This window comes from Oncorhynchus gorbuscha, unplaced genomic scaffold (genome assembly GCF_021184085.1).
Source record: "Oncorhynchus gorbuscha isolate QuinsamMale2020 ecotype Even-year unplaced genomic scaffold, OgorEven_v1.0 Un_scaffold_4003, whole genome shotgun sequence".
Taxonomy (NCBI): domain Eukaryota; kingdom Metazoa; phylum Chordata; class Actinopteri; order Salmoniformes; family Salmonidae; genus Oncorhynchus; species Oncorhynchus gorbuscha.
The window spans coordinates 1-17,855 of NW_025748124.1; the positions used below are offsets into that span (position 1 = coordinate 1).

Here is a 17,855-nt window from a genome sequence, read left to right on the forward strand (position 1 = left end):
CCCCATTCCTTCTCGACCATGGTCTCACATCGCCCTAGACTTCATTACCGGTCTGCCTTTGTCTGCGGGGAAGACTGTGATTCTTACGGTTGTCGATAGGTTCTCTAAGGCGGCACATTTCATTCCCTCGCTAAACTTCCTTCCGCTAAGGAGACGGCACAAATCATCATCGAGAATGTGTTCAGAATTCATGGCCTCCCGTTAGACGCCGTTTCAGACAGAGGCCCGCAATTCACGTCACAGTTTTGGAGGGAGTTCTGTCGTTTGATTGGTGCGTCCGTCAGTCTCTCTTCCGGGTTTCATCCCCAGTCTAACGGTCAAGCAGAGAGGGCCAATCAGACGATTGGTCGCATACTACGCAGCCTTTCTTTCAGAAACCCTGCGTCTTGGGCAGAACAGCTCCCCTGGGCAGAATACGCTCACAACTCGCTTCCTTCGTCTGCTACCGGGTTATCTCCGTTTCAGAGTAGTCTGGGTTACCAGCCTCCTCTGTTCTCATCATTTACAAGGTACGTAAGATCATGGACATGCGTTCTCGGGGACGGGGTCACCAATACTTAGTGGATTGGGAGGGTTACGGTCCTGAGGAGAGGAGTTGGGTTCCGTCTCGGGACGTGCTGGACCGTTCGCTTATTGATGATTTCCTCCGTTGCCGCCAGGGTTCCTCCTCGAGTGCGCCAGGAGGCGCTCGGTGAGTGGGGGGGTACTGTCATGTTTTGTCATTGATTATCATGTCTTGTCCCTGTGCTTCCCCTTCTATTCGTTTCCCTCTGCTGGTCTTATTAGGTTCTTTCCCTCTTTCTATCCCTCTCTCTCCCCCTCCCTCTCTCACTCTCTCGCTCTCTCTTCTCTCTATCGTTCCGTTCCTGCTCCCAGCTGTTCCTATTCCCTAATCAATCATTTAGTCTTCCCACACCTGTTCCCGATCCTTTTCCCTGATTAGAGTCCCTATTTCTCTCCTTGTTTTCCGTTCCTGCCCTGTCGGATCCTTGTCTATAATTCACCGTGCTGTGTCTATGTATTGCCCTGTCGTGTCGTGTTTCCCTCAGATGCTGCGTGGTGAGCAGGTGTCTGAGTCTGCTAGGTTCAAGTGCCTTCCCGAGGCAACCTGCAGTTCTTGATCAAGTCTCCAGTCTGTTCTCGTCTTTACGAGTAGTATTATGCCTTTTGTTTTGTAAAGTATCTTTACTGGATTAAAAACTCTGTTTTCGCCAAGTCGCTTTTGGGTCCTCATTCACCTGCATAACAAGTAAATACTCTACCACTAATATACTGTATATAGGAGAGTAAAAACTACCACTAATATACTGTATATAGGAGAGTAAAAATTACCACTAATATACTGTATATAGGAGGAGAGTAAAAACTACCACTAATATACTGTATATAGGAGGAGAGTAAAAACTACCACTAATATACTGTATATAGGAGAGTAAATACTCTACCACTAATATACTGTATATAGGAGAGTAAATACTCTACCACTAACATATTGTATATAGGAGAGTAAAAACTACCACTAATATACTGTATATAGGAGAGTAAAAATTACCACTAATATACTGTATATAGGAGGAGAGTAAAAACTATCACTAATATACTGTATATAGGAGGAGAGTAAAAACTACCACTAATATACTGTATATAGGAGAGTAAATACTCTACCACTAATATACTGTATATAGGAGAGTAAATACTCTACCACTAACATACTGTATATAGGAGAGTAAATACTCTACCACTAACATACTGTATAAAGGAGAGTAAAACTCTACCTCTAACATACTGTATATAGTAGAGTAAAACTCTACCTCTAACATAGAGTATATAGGAGAGTAAAACTCTACCTCTAACATACTGTATATAGGAGAGGAAAGACTCTACCTCTAACATACTGTATATAGGAGAGTAAATACTCTACCTCTAACATACTGTATATAGGAGAGTAAAACTCTACCTCTAACATATTATATATAGGAGAGTAAAACTCTACCTCTAACATACTGTATATAGGAGAGTAAAACTCTACCTCTAACATACTGTATATAGGAGAGTAAAACTCTACCTCTAACATACTGTATATAGGAGAGTAAAACTCTACCTCTAACATACTGTATATAGGAGAGTAAAACTCTACCTCTAACATACTGTATACAGTGAAGGGGAAAAAAGGCCCTTCCATGTACACCCTCTCCTCCCCTTTCATGCTTATTTTGTATGTTATTTTTTTTCTCTCTCCTCGAGGCAGTTGAGGACCTGAGAGAGAGAGCTCTCTGTACTCACAGTAAGCCCCCCCGCGCACCTCCACTACCCTTTACCACCCCCTGCCAAACCCACCACCTTTCCCAGCATCTCGGGTCAGGGTGGGGTAGCTAGCACACTACTGTATTGACAGTCAGTCAGTGGATGAATCATTAACTTACAAGACCTAACACTGGGACTGACATACAGGTAAGCAAGCAAACAGTTCAGATATCCTTTATTGAGATGAGGAGAGAGGGAGTGAGGGGGAAAAGGAGGGTGGAGAGAGAGTGAATGAGAGATAGAGAGAGAGAGAGAGAGAGAGAGAGAGAGAGAGAGAGAGAGAGAGAGAGAGAGAGAGAGAGAGAGAGAGAGAGAGAGAGAGAGAGAGAGAGAGAGAGAAAAAAGAGAGCAAGAGAGAGAGAGAGAGAGAGGAAAAGAGAGAGAGAGAGAGAGGGGGAGAGAGAGTGAATGAGAGCAGAGAGAGAGAGAGAGGAAAGAGAGCAAGAGAGAGAGAGAGAGAGAGAGAGAGAGAGAGAGAGAGAGAGAGAGAGAGAGAGAGAGAGAGAGAGAGAGAGAGAGAGAGAGAGAGAGAGAAAAGAGAGCAAGAGAGAGAGAGAGAGAGAGGAAAGAGAGAGAGAGAGGGGGAGAGAGAGTGAATGAGAGCAAGAGAGAGAGAGAGAGAGAGAGAGAGAGAGAGAGAGAGAGAGAGAGAGAGAGAGAGAGAGAGAGAGAGAGAGAGAGAGAGAGGAAAGAGAGCAAGAGAGAGGGGGAGAGAGAGTGAATGAGAGCAAGAGAGAGAGAGAGAGAGAGAGGGGAAAGAGAGCAAGAGAGAGAGGGGGGAGAGAGAGTGAATGAGAGCAAGAGAGAGAGAGAGAGAGAGAAAAGAGAGAGAGAGAGAGAGAGAGAGAGAGAGAGAGAGAGAGAGAGAGAGAGAGAGAGAGAGAGAGAGAGAGAGAGAGAGAGAGAGAGAGAGAGAGAGAGAGAGGAGAGAGGGAGAGCAAGAGGGAGAGCAAAAGAGAGAGAAGAGAAAAGAGAGAAAAGAGGGAGGGAAGAAGGAGGGTTATGGGTGGAGCTGCAGAGGAACAGTCCGGGGTTTATATGGTGATATTATTTTAATGTCAGAACCCTGTTCCAATGTAAGCAGCATGGGAGTACTGGCCATCACTTCAATCATAGCCAGGTCAATGGCCGTACTGTTTTTGCCATTAGACTTCTCATTAAACGTGAATCAATAAAGGGTAAGCAAATACACACATACCTCAAGATCACACATGTTCACTTCAGACAAACCTTCTTTGGCTGTTTCTCGACAAACACCTTCAGCACATCTCAAATTCATACATGTTTATTTTTTTTCTCCTAAATGGTTTGAATGTAGAATTTGCATCCTGGCATCCACCAGGCTGTCTGTGTCGTCTGTGTTTATGCTACTGTACAGTAACCGCCAAGGTGTGTTTCTCTATATACAATATCATCTACATAGAATGTCATTACCTGTCAATTATCCTTATGACCTTGATCAAACCTCTGTGGTTCTTCCACAGAAGAACGCCAGACTGTTTCGTGTGTGTCAGAAGTTGGATGATGCTGTATTCACATTAGTTGTATAAACATTCCACACAAAAATGGATTCCCAATAACTAGGCCAAGAACAACGTAGTAGGCATATTCACAATTAAGAGTAGTCATTGGTCCCATTCAGTAGGACTCGATAATAACAATGACGTCAGTACAGATAAAACGGCCAACATCTTCCTTCACCACAAGATCTCTAATCAAAGATTCCCAAAGTGCAGTCGACTGCTGAACCAGAACCACAGGACATGCTTGTGATGTAGACTATAGTGCATTCAGCCATGCCTGTCTGGTTTCACCCATTCTCCAAATGCCAAGGCAAGGTCAGCAGTTGGCGGGTGGTCCATGGTGAGTTAGAGAGAGGAGAGACAGATTTGGAGAGAGAGAGATGTAGAGAAAGTGAGAGAGAGTGATGGAGAACGATGTGGATGGAGAGAGCGAGAGAGAGGGATGGGGAAAGAGGGCGGAGTCGCTGTTGGAAGTTGCCACCAGATGAAGGTGTTGCTGAGAACAGACCACCCAAGTGGAGCGTGTGTGAGGTTGACCCAGTTAATTTTATCACTGGAGTCATTGGCTGCATCCCATAGGGACGAGGGTGCCATTAGGGACGTAGCAATGTGTCACCCATAGGGGACATGAAAGAAAAGGGGGATATTATATTGAAGCTGTAGTTTTCCAGTATGTTTCCAGTGTGTTTTCAGTGCAGGTCATTGAGATAAAGGCATTGAAAATGATCCGGGGGACATTCTGGTGTCTGGAGTGTTTTCAAGAGGCAGGGAGGTGTAAAGATCCATTGTACTGTACCATAACCACTCAGGTTTGTGCAGGTGTTGGTGTGTGGGGGTATTTGTGTATGTTTGTGCCCATTTTGTGCTGTGTCTGTGTGTGTTTATGTGTGTCTGCGTACGCAAATGTGTTTGATTGTGCAAATATGGGTACGTGCAGGCGTGCGCACGTGAAATGTGTGTATGTGGTTTACAAAAGGTGGGCTGGTGGGTGGTAATGTGGGTAAAAGATGCAATGCCTCCTTCATACAGCATCTGTTAGATCTGCAAGCTATTCAGTCACTTACATAACACCCCTGTAGTTCTAACCTATTACCTCCAACAGAAACGCCATTCACACAGACAGTACTGCAGGTCTGTGGCACAAGCTCGCCGGCCAATACCTGCGGTTCATTTTCTGCTATTCAACACAGAGAACATTTTGCAGTTTTAAAGCAAATTTCCTGTAATTCAAAAAACATTGCATTGCTTATGACTTGTTCATTTGCAATCTGGGGGGACCACAACCCCCCAAAACATGAGTATTATTATTATTTTGGGGGCGGAGAGGGGTTGTGGGCCCCCAAAAATGTGTGTGTGTGCTAAATATGCAGTAGTGTTGTTGTTTCACACTCTAGCTAAACATGTTTCTGACTGAACAAGGCTCTAGTCTTAAAGACTAGAAGATGGTTTTCTGGATCAGATTTCTTTTATTGATGGCTGTAATACATCAGGTTTGATGACGGTGAGTAAAAAACAACACCTGTTGACTGTGAGATGTTTATGTACATGTAAGTGTAGTGTAGAGTAGCATGAACAGTATGGTCAAGTATGGGGGTATATAAGTAGGAGCAGACTTTACCCTCTTTCTAGTGGTGGTCCTTTCTCTCCCTCCCTCCTCTCTCTCTCCCTTTCTCTCTCTCTCCCTCTTCTCTCTCTCTCTTTCTCTCTCTCTCTCTCTCTCTCTCTCTCTCTCTCTCTCTCTCTCTCTTCCTCTCTCTCTCTCTCTCTCTCTCCTCTTCCTCTCTCTCTCTCTCTCTCTCTCTCTCTCTCTCTCTCTCTCTCTCTCTCTCTCTCTCTCTCTCTCTCTCTCTCTCTCTCTCTCTCTCTCTCTCTCTCTCTCTCTCTCTCTCTCCCTTCCTCTCTCTCTCTCCCTCTCTCTCTCTCTCTCTCTCCCTTCCTCTCTCTCTCCCCCTCTCTCTCTCTCTCTCTCTCTCGCTCCTCCTTCCTCCTTCCTCCTCCCTCCTTCATGCCTGGGCAGAAGCCTATATGAGGTGCAAAAGACTGGTACACACTAAGTCACAGGAGGGAATTATTGTCCAGGTAAGTTTCACCTTTTCCTACAAACTTATGGATAATGATGTTATTCAAACATTTTTTTTAATTAATGAATGAACAATTAAAATAACAGAGTCAAGCATCTATAGTTAAATAAAGTCATAGGAATACTACATTTGAAATACAATGAAATACAATGAAATATGGTCATCATCAGTCTATGTTCTTAAATCTGTGGGGTATGTGAGAAGAGAGGCCAGTGCTGAATGATCAATGATCTACATCATTCCAAGTCAGTACTAATGTTAATAGTCATGAATTTACTAGTATTGTTCTCCAATTACAAAAAGTTAATGTACTTACTAACGAGTTGTAATCTAATTTCAGAACTTAGTTGTACATGTAATTAGTTGAGGTACAGTACAATGGAACATCAATGCATGAATAGTGGTGAGAAGCATGGTTGTAGTCTGGGTGTTTTAGTAACGCTTTATCAGTAGCCATAAAACTGTCCCCAAAAAATTTGAAACAATCAATAAATTATTGTGAAATAATAAATCATTTATTTAACACAGCAGTTGTGCACAACCTTCATAAATGTCATTATATTACAGATGCTCTGTGTGCTCCTAATGTACTAGCTACTGCATAGCTATGTGCTTCCTCATTCAATTCATTCCTGAGATTTAAGAAATACATTTAATCTGAGCATATTTCTCCTGGTGGTTTTCATAAGGCGCGGGTGTATATGATGTAAGACATTCATTAGTCAAAGACGCACAGTGAGCAGCATACAGTAAGGCTCTGTTCCACCTCTGCACAGCCTCACCACCTACAGGGCAGCAGGACTCTCTAGGTCTCAGTTCCCAGTCCTGACACCTTTTTCCTACTACAAAATTAAGTAACTTGCTAGCCGAGGAGGTGACCTGGCCTTATCATTTAATCAGCCATTGGAGTTAGCCATCCAGTGAGAGAAATATTTGTTATTTCTGTCATCAGAGTATCTATGTGTAAAATGCTTTCCAGATATTCCCTTGCTTGCCCAAGCTCTTTAACTGTACTGTACTGTACTAAGCATCAGTGGAGACTGCTGAGGGGAGGACGGCTCACAATAACGTCTGGAACGGAGGAAATGGAATGGAATACAAAATAATTGAAATCATGAGTTTGATGTATATTATTTACATTCAACCCATTTAAAAAACTGGAGGCCCCTTACACTTCAATGTTGTGATCGAAAATCCTGGCGAAATGCATAGCACATAGAATGAAAAAGGTTTTACCAGATATTGTTCATCCTGATCAGACAGGTTTTTTAAATGGTAATATATAGGAGCTAATATATGGCAATTATTTGAAACAATTGAACATTATGAAACATCAATGATACCAGACCTGGTCTTCATAGCAGATTTTGAAAAGGTGTTTGATAAAGTATGACAAGAATTTATAAATAAATGCCTGGGTTACTTTAATTTCCGCAAATCTCTTATACAATGAGTTAAAGTTATGTACAGCAACCCCAGATGTAAAATAGTAAATAATGGTTACTTCTCAGAAAGTATTGAGCTTTAAGAGGAGTAAAACAAGGCTGTCCGTTGTCTCCACATCTATTTATAATGGCCATTGAAATGCTGCTATTAAAATGAGATCCAACAAGAACATCAAAGGGTTAGAAATCCAGGAGATAAAAACAGTGTCAATGCATACCGACGACTCAAGTGTTTACTTAAGTCCACAATCTGGATCCCTGCACAGTCTCAGTGTCAATGCATACCGACGACTCAAGTGTTTACTTAAGTCCACAATCTGGATCCCTGCACAGTCTCAGTGTCAATGCATACCGACGACTCAAGTGTTTACTTAAGTCCACAATCTGGATCCCTGCACAGTCTCAGTGTCAATGCATACCGACGACTCAAGTGTTTATTTAAGTCCACAATCTGGATCCCTGCACAGTCTCAGTGTCAATGCATACCGACGACTCAAGTGTTTACTTAAGTCCACAATCTGGATCCCTGCACAGTCTCAGTGTCAATGCATACCGACGACTCAAGTGTTTACTTAAGTCCACAATCTGGATCCCTGCACAGTCTCAGTGTCAATGCATACCGACGACTCAAGTGTTTACTTAAGTCCACAATCTGGATCCCTGCACAGTCTCAGTGTCAATGCATACCGACGACTCAAGTGTTTACTTAAGTCCACAATCTGGATCCCTGCACAGTGTCAGTGTCAATGCATATCCGACAGTGACTCAAGTGTTTACTTAAGTCCACAATCTGGATCCCTGCACAGTCTCAGTGTCAATGCATACCGACGACTCAAGTGTTTACTTAAGTCCACAATCTGGATCCCTGCACAGTCTCAGTGTCAATGCATACCGACGACTCAAGTGTTTACTTAAGTCCACAATCTGGATCCCTGCACAGTCTCAGTGTCAATGCATACCGACGACTCAAGTGTTTACTTAAGTCCACAATCTGGATCCCTGCACAGTCTCAGTGTCAATGCATACCGACGACTCAAGTGTTTACTTAAGTCCACAATCTGGATCCCTGCACAGTCTCAGTGTCAATGCATACCGACGACTCAAGTGTTTACTTAAGTCCACAATCTGGATCCCTGCACAGTCTCAGTGTCAATGCATACCGACGACTCAAGTGTTTACTTAAGTCCACAATCTGGATCCCTGCACAGTCTCAGTGTCAATGCATACCGACTAAGACTCAAGTGTTTACTTAAGTCCACAATCTGGATCCCTGCACAGTCTCAGTGTCAATGCATACCGACGACTCAAGTGTTTACTTAAGTCCACAATCTGGATGCACAGTCCAGTGTCACAGTCTCAGTGTCAGTCTCAGTGTGCATACCGACGACTCAAGTGTTTACTTCCACAAGTCCACAATCTGGATCCCTGCACAGTCTCAGTGTCAATGCATACCGACGACTCAAGTGTTTACTTAAGTCCACAATCTGGATCCCTGCACAGTCTCAGTGTCAATGCATACCGACGACTCAAGTGTTTACTTAAGTCCACAATCTGGATCCCTGCACAGTCTCAGTGTCAATGCATACCGACGACTCAAGTGTTTACTTAAGTCCACAATCTGGATCCCTGCACAGTCTCAGTGTCAATGCATCGACGACTCAAGTGTTTACTAAGTCCACAATCTGGATCCCTGCACAGTCTCAGTGTCAATGCATACCGACGACTCAAGTGTTTACTTAAGTCCACAATCTGGATCCCTGCACAGTCTCAGTGTCAATGCATACCGACGACTCAAGTGTTTACTTAAGTCCACAATCTGGATCCCTGCACAGTCTCAGTGTCAATGCATACCGACGACTCAAGTGTTTACTTAAGTCCACAATCTGGATCCCTGCACAGTCTCAGTGTCAATGCATACCGACGACTCAAGTGTTTACTTAAGTCCACAATCTGGATCCCTGCACAGTCTCAGTGTCAATGCATACCGACGACTCAAGTGTTTACTTAAGTCCACAATCTGGATCCCTGCACAGTCTCAGTGTCAATGCATACCGACGACTCAAGTGTTTACTTAAGTCCACAATCTGGATCCCTGCACAGTCTCAGTGTCAATGCATACCGACGACTCAAGTGTTTACTTAAGTCCACAATCTGGATCCCTGCACAGTCTCAGTGTCAATGCATACCGACGACTCAAGTGTTTACTTAAGTCCACAATCTGGATCCCTGCACAGTCTCAGTGTCAATGCATACCGACGACTCAAGTGTTTACTTAAGTCCACAATCTGGATCCCTGCACAGTCTCAGTGTCAATGCATACCGACGACTCAAGTGTTTACTTAAGTCCACAATCTGGATCCCTGCACAGTCTCAGTGTCAATGCATACCGACGACTCAAGTGTTTACTGCACAAGTCCACAATCTGGATCCCTGCACAGTCTCAGTGTCAATGCATACCGACGACTCAAGTGTTTACTTAAGTCCACAATCTGGATCCCTGCACAGTCTCAGTGTCAATGCATACCGACGACTCAAGTGTTTACTTAAGTCCACAATCTGGATCCCTGCACAGTCTCAGTGTCAATGCATACCGACGACTCAAGTGTTTACTTAAGTCCACAAGTCTCTGGATCCCTGTTTACTTAAGTCCACAATCTGGATCCCTGCACAGTCTCAGTGTCAATGCATACCGACGACTCAAGTGTTTACTTAAGTCCACAATCTGGATCCCTGCACAGTCTCAGTGTCAATGCATACCGACGACTCAAGTGTTTACTTAAGTCCACAATCTGGATCCCTGCACAGTCTCAGTGTCAATGCATGTTTCAAGTGTTTACTTAAGTCCACAATCTGGATCCCTGCACAGTCTCAGTGTCAATGCATACCGACGACTCAAGTGTTTACTTAAGTCCACAATCTGGATCCCTGCACAGTCTCAGTGTCAATGCATACCGACGACTCAAGTGTTTACTTAAGTCCACAATCTGGATCCCTGCACAGTCTCAGTGTCAATGCATACCGACGACTCAAGTGTTTACTTAAGTCCACAATCTGGATCCCTGCACAGTCTCAGTGTCAATGCATACCGACGACTCAAGTGTTTACTTAAGTCCACAATCTGGATCCCTGCACAGTCTCAGTGTCAATGCATACCGACGACTCAAGTGTTTACTTAAGTCCACAATCTGGATCCCTGCACAGTCTCAGTGTCAATGCATACCGACGACTCAAGTGTTTACTTAAGTCCACAATCTGGATCCCTGCACAGTCTCAGTGTCAATGCATACCGACGACTCAAGTGTTTACTTAAGTCCACAATCTGGATCCCTGCACAGTCTCAGTGTCAATGCATACCGACGACTCAAGTGTTTACTTAAGTCCACAATCTGGATCCCTGCACAGTCTCAGTGTCAATGCATACCGACGACTCAAGTGTTTACTTAAGTCCACAATCTGGATCCCTGCACAGTCTCAGTGTCAATGCATACCGACGACTCAAGTGTTTACTTAAGTCCACAATCTGGATCCCTGCACAGTCTCAGTGTCAAGTGTTTGCTTAAGTCCACAATCTGGATCCCTGACTCAAGTGTTTACTTAAGTCCACAATCTGGATCCCTGCACAGTCTCAGTGTCAATGCATACCGACGACTCAAGTGTTTACTTAAGTCCACAATCTGGATCCCTGCACAGTCTCAGTGTCAATGCATACCGACGACTCAAGTGTTTACTTAAGTCCACAATCTGGATCCCTGCACAGTCTCAGTGTCAATGCATACCGACGACTCAAGTGTTTACTTAAGTCCACAATCTGGATCCCTGCACAGTCTCAGTGTCATGCATACCGACGACTCAAGTGTTTACTTAAGTCCACAATCTGGATCCCTGCACAGTCTCAGTGTCAATGCATACCGACGACTCAAGTGTTTACTTAAGTCCACAATCTGGATCCCTGCACAGTCTCAGTGTCAATAAGTCCACAATCTGGATCCCTGCACAGTCTCAGTGTCAATGCATACGACTCAAGTGTTTACTTAAGTCCACAATCTGGATCCCTGCACAGTCTCAGTGTCAATGCATACCGACGACTCAAGTGTTTACTTAAGTCCACAATCTGGATCCCTGCACAGTCTCAGTGTCAATGCATACCGACGACTCAAGTGTTTCCACAATCTGGATCCCTGCACAGTCTCAGTGTCCATACGAATCAAGTGTTTACTTAAGTCCACAATCTGGATCCCTGCACAGTCTCAGTGTCAATGCATACCGACGACTCAAGTGTTTACTTAAGTCCACAATCTGGATCCCTGCACAGTCTCAGTGTCAATGCATACCGACGACTCAAGTGTTTACTTAAGTCCACAATCTGGATCCCTGCACAGTCTCAGTGTCAATGCATACCGACGACTCAAGTGTTTACTTAAGTCCACAATCTGGATCCCTGCACAGTCTCAGTGTCAATGCATACCGACGACTCAAGTGTTTACTTAAGTCCACAATCTGGATCCCTGCACAGTCTCAGTGTCAATGCATACCGACGACTCAAGTGTTTACTTAAGTCCACAATCTGGATCCCTGCACAGTCTCAGTGTCAATGCATACCGACGACTCAAGTGTTTACTTAAGTCCACAATCTGGATCCCTGCACAGTCTCAGTGTCAATGCATACCGACGACTCAAGTTTTTACTTAAGTCCACAATCTGGATCCCTGCACAGTCTCAGTGTCAATGCATACCGACGACTCAAGTGTTTACTTAAGTCCATCCCTGCAATCTGGATCCCTGCACAGTCTCAGTGTCAATGCATACCGACGACTCAAGTTTTTACTTAAGTCCACAATCTGGATCCCTGCACAGTCTCAGTGTCAATGCATACCGACGACTCAAGTGTTTACTTAAGTCCACAATCTGGATCCCTGCACAGTCTCATTGAAGATCTTGATCACTTTTCTAGCCTCTCTGGACTAAAACCCAATTATGACAAGTGTACCATATTATGTACTGGATCGTTAAAAAATACATTGTTTACACTACCTTGTAGTTTACCACTTTAATGGGCGGATGGAGAAGTAGACATACTTGGTATTCACATCTAAAAAAAAACACTTTCCACAATCAATTTCAATAGAAAGTTAGCAAAAATGGATACAATTCTGCAACATGTAAATACTTGTCTATTTATGGAAAGACACATTGAATAACTCTTTGGTTTTATCACAGTTAACTTACTTACTAATGGCACTGCCTACTCTAGAAGACTCGTTTTTTAAATCATATGAGCAGAAAATATTTCATTTTATTTGGAATGCTAAGCCAGACAAAATGAAACGTGCCTATTTATATAATGAATATGAGTTTGGGGGCTAAAATGATTAAATATTAAAGCTTAAACCTCTCAGTAAAAGCTTCACTCATACCTAAATTATACTAAACCCAAAATGGTTCTCCAGTACATTATTCAGAAAGGCTCATCCTTTGTTTAAAAAAATGCCTTTTTGCCTTTATACAGATTACAACTTCTCATTTCTGACTAATTGAAAATAAAATTTTGTTTAAAGTATTGGCCTTTCTTAAACAAGCCATACAAAGATGGTTACAATTTCAGTTTTATCCTTCATAAAAGATAAAGCAAATATTACAACAAATGTTATGGTTAAACTCAAACATACTGATTAATTTTAAAAAACATCTTTATGGAAAAAATGTTTTAAAATGGTGTTATATTTATTCATGATATTATGAATAGAAACGGAGGAGTTATGTCACATATGCAGCCTTCGAAAATATATGGGAATATCTGCTCAATACAAATGTACAAACAACTGATTGCAGCACTGACACAAAAATGGAGGCAAGTGGAAAACAGAAATTGAATAATGTGTCCCTGAACAAAGAGGGGGTCAAAATCAAAAGTAACAGTTTGGCCACCAGCTGCATTAAGTACTGCAGAGCATCCCCTCCTCATGGACTACACCAGATTTGCCAGTGCTTGCTGTGAGATGTTACCCCACCATTCCACCAAGGCACCTGCAAGTTCCTGGACAATTCTGGGGGGAATGTCCCCAGTCCTCACCCTCCGATCCAACATGTCCCAGACATGCTCAATGGGATTGAGGACTTCGCTGGCCATGGCAGAACAGTGACATTCCTGTCTTGCAGGAAATCACGCACAGAACAAGCATTGTCATGCTGGAGGTTCATGTCAGGATGCGCCTGCAGGAAGGGTACCACATGAGGGAGGAAGATGTCTTCCCTGTAACGCATAGCGTTGAGATTGCCTGCAACGACAACAAGCTCAGTCCGATGATGCTGTGATACACCGCCACAGACCACAAGGGACCCTCCACCTCCAAATCGATCCCGCTCCAGAGTACAGGCCTCAGTGTAACGCTCACTCCTTCGACAATAAACGTGAATCCTACCGTCACCTATGGTGAGACAAAACCGCAACTCGTCAGTGAAGAGCACTTTTTGCCAGTCCTGTCTGGTCAAGCGACGGTGGGTTTGTGCCCATAGGCAAAGTTGTTGCTGATGATGTCTGGTGAGGACCTGCCTTACAACAGGCCTACAACCCTCAGTCCAGCCTCTCTCAGCCTATCGCAGACAGTCTGAGCACTGATTGAGGGATTGTGCGTTCCTGGTATAAATTGAGCAGTTGTTGTTGCCATCCTGTACCTGTCCCGCAGGTGTGATGTTCGGATGTACCGATCCTGTGCAGGTGTTGTTACACGTGGTCTGTCACTGTGAGGAAGATCAGCTGTCTGTTCTGTCTCCCTGTAGCGCTGTCTTAGGTGTCTCACAGTACGGACATGGCAATTTATTGCCCTGGCCACATCTGCAGTCCTCATGCCTCCTTGCAGAATGCCCAAGGCACGTTCACGCAGATGAGCAGGGACCCTGGGCATCTTTCTTTTGGTGTTTTTCAGAGTTAGTAGAAAGGCCTCAAAAAGGTAGTGTCCTAAGTTTTCGTAACTGTGACCTTAATTGCCTACCGTCTGTAAACTGTTAGTGTCTTAATGACCATTCCACAGGTGCATGTTCATAATTGTTTATGGTTCATTGAACAAGGATGGGAAACAGTGTTTAAACCCTTTACAATGAAGATCTGTGAAGTTATTTGGATTTCTACTAATTATCTTTGAAAGACAGGGTCCTGAAAAAGGGACAAGTTTATATGGGATTAAAGAGCTGAGGTCTATGGTGATAGGTGGGATGGGCTGAGAGTGGCAGAGGGTGGGATTAAAGAGCTGAGGTCTATGGTGATAGGTGGGATGGGCTGAGAGTGGCTGAGGGGTGGGATTAAAGAGCTGAGGTCTATGGGTGATAGGGGTGGGATGGGTCTGAGATAGGTGGGTGGCTGAGGGGGTGGGATTGAAGAGCTGAGGTCTATGGTGATAGGTGGGATGGGCTGAGAGTGGCAGAGGGGTGGGATTAAAGAGCTGAGGTCTATGGTGATAGGTGGGATGGGCTGAGAGTGGTAGAGGGGTGGGATTAAAGAGCTGAGGTCTATGGTGATAGGTGGGATGGGCTGAGAGTGGCTGAGGGGTGGGATTAAAGAGCTGAGGTCTATGGTGATAGGTGGGATGGGCTGAGAGTGGCAGAGGGTGGGATTAAAGAGCTGAGGTCTATGGTGATAGGTGGGATGGGCTGAGAGTGGCTGAGGGGTGGGATTAAAGAGCTGAGGTCTATGGTGATAGGTGGGATGGGCTGAGAGTGGCTGAGGGGTGGGATTAAAGAGCTGAGGTCTATGGTGATAGGTGGGATGGGCTGAGAGTGGCAGAGGGGTGGGATTAAAGAGCTGAGGTCTATGGTGATAGGTGGGATGGGCTGAGAGTGGTAGAGTGGGGGTGGGATTAAAGAGCTGAGGTCTATGGTGATAGGTGGGATGGGCTGAGAGTGGCTGAGGGTGGGATTAAAGAGCTGAGGTCTATGGTGATAGGTGGGATGGGCTGAGAGTGGCAGAGGGGTGGGATTAAAGAGCTGAGGTCTATGGTGATAGGTGGGATGGGCTGAGGGTGGTAGAGCTGGGTGGGATTAAAGAGCTGAGGTCTATGGTGATAGGTGGGATGGGCTGAGAGTGGTAGAGGGGTGGGATTAAAGAGCTGAGGTCTATGGTGATAGGTGGGATGGGCTGAGAGTGGCAGAGGGGTGGGATTAAAGAGCTGAGGTCTATGGTGATAGGTGGGATGGGCTGAGAGTGGCTGAGGGGTGCGATTAAAGAGCTGAGGTCTATGGTGATAGGTGGGATGGGCTGAGAGTGGCTGAGGGGTGGGATTAAAGAGCTGAGGTCTATGGTGATAGGTGGGATGGTCTGAGAGTGGCAGAGGGGTGGGATTAAAGAGCTGAGGTCTATGGTGATAGGTGGGATGGGCTGAGAGTGGTAGAGGGTGGGATTAAAGAGCTGAGGTCTATGGTGATAGGTGGGATGGGCTGAGAGTGGTAGAGGGGTGGGATTAAAGAGCTGAGGTCTATGGTGATAGGTGGGATGGGCTGAGAGTGGCTGAGGGGTGGGATTAAAGAGCTGAGGTCTATGGTGATAGGTGGGATGGGCTGAGAGTGGCTGAGGGGTGGGATTAAAGAGCTGAGGTCTATGGTGATAGGTGGGATGGGCTGAGGTGGGATTGGCTGAGGGGTGGGATTAAAGAGCTGAGGTCTATGGTGATAGGTGGGATGGGCTGAGAGTGGCTGAGGGGTGGGATTAAAGAGCTGAGGTCTATGGTGATAGGTGGGATGGGCTGAGAGTGGCTGAGGGGTGGGATTAAAGAGCTGAGGTCTATGGTGATAGGTGGGATGGGTTGAGAGTGGCTGAGGGGTGGGATTAAAGAGCTGAGGGTGGGATTGAGGTCTATGGTGATAGGTGGGATGGGCTGAGAGAGGCTGAGGGGTGGGATTAAAGAGCTGAGGTCTATGGTGATAGGTGGGATGGGCTGAGAGTGGCTGAGGGGTGGGATTAAAGAGCTGATGTTTGGTAATGTATTATTGTTATGTGACTGCTTTATATAAAAGTACCATGTATGTAAAATGTGTATGCAAAATGTATACGTAAAATGTATATATATGTAAAAAAACAAAAATATATATATTTTCCTCAAAATGGGTTAATAACAAAAAAAGATGTGCCACTGATTCCGCTCCAGCCTTTACCACCAGCCTGTCCTCCCTAATTAAGGTGCCACCAACCTCCTGTGATAAGCATAATGTTCTCATTGAAAGCATTCCAAGTAATCTTTGTCAGTTTGGATGTGGGGGTTTGAGCTCAAGGAGGACTTCTGGAGAGAGCTACTACAAGTAGTTGGGTTTGTACGGTATAATAGCCCCTTTCTTCACCTGGTGAGGGAGCAAAAAAACGAATAGTTTAGGAGCAAAGTGAGGAAAGGGTTCAGTGTATGTGTTTGGAGAAGGAGAGCGGAAACGTCCAGTGAAAATGTATAGCAGCACCGCAGAATATACTACTAGTAGTGAACACAGTGCTTATCTGTTGTGCACTGAGCCTCTGGCTCGTAGTCACTACATACCTCTACAGCCAATGGCCACAGCACAAACCTAACTTTATGACTTGGTTCCAGAATGGCTTTGCATATGTTAATAAACTGTAATCTGAGTATACTCGTCTTGGCTGACTTGTTTTTTCTTTTTCATTTGTAGGATAACCCTGGTGGATTGTCTAGCCTCCTCTCCACTGAGACACTGGGGAAGGAGTTTATAGAACTGTTGGAATTCGGACCATCCAAAAACTATTCTGCCTCAAAATGTTGTTTTCTCTAGGCCTCCTCTTCCTGCTAACCCCGTTCCCCTCTCTTCAAACTCCAGTAACCAATGAGAAAAGAAACGCCACAGGAACAGGAAGTGAACCGAAACCCTACGTCCTACTCACCCTCGCAAAACCAAAAACCGCAGCCACGCTTGTGAAAGTCACCAAAGAGACCCCTAAGCCCACTCTGAAAGCCCTAAACCCAGCTGCAGCCAATCAGACACATCCAGCCCCCTCAAGCCCCATCAAACCTCCAACAGCCACGCTCGTCAAACTCACCAAAGAGACCCCTAAGCCTACTCTGAAAGCCCTAAGCCCAACTATAGCCAATCAGACACATCCAGCCCCCTCAAGCCCCATCAAACCTCCAACAGCCACGCTCGTCAAACTCACCAAAGAGACCCCTAAGCCCACTCTGAAAGCCCTAAGCCCAACTATAGCCAATCAGACACATCCAGCCCCCTCAAGCCCCATCAAACCTCCAACAGCCACGCTCGTGAAAGTCACCAAAGAGACCCCTAAGCCTACTCTGAAAGCCCTAAGCCCAACTATAGCCAATCAGATTAATCCAGCCCCCTCAACCCCCCTCAAACCTCCAACAGCCACGCTCGTCAAACTCACCAAAGAGACCCCTAAGCCCACTGTGAAAGCCCTAAGCCCAACTGCAGGCACTCAGACACATCCAGCCCCCTCTACCCCCCTCAAACCTCCAACAGCCACGCTCGTCAAACTCACCAAAGAGACCCTAAGCCCA

At 45.0% G+C, this 17,855-nt stretch overlaps 1 protein-coding gene across 1 annotated transcript in view; it reads left to right on the forward strand.

The window, feature by feature from the left end:
* The first annotated feature begins 3,370 nt into the window (after positions 1-3,370).
* LOC124028305 (tenascin-like) overlaps positions 3,371-17,855 on the forward strand; it is a 35,775-nt gene continuing 21,290 nt past the window's right edge. Inside the window, exons 1-2 of the mRNA XM_046340410.1 lie at positions 3,371-3,482; positions 16,996-17,825. Coding sequence (XP_046196366.1) covers positions 17,100-17,825 — 726 coding nt within the window. The 5' untranslated portion in view covers positions 3,371-3,482; positions 16,996-17,099. The remainder of the gene's footprint in view (positions 3,483-16,995; positions 17,826-17,855) is intronic.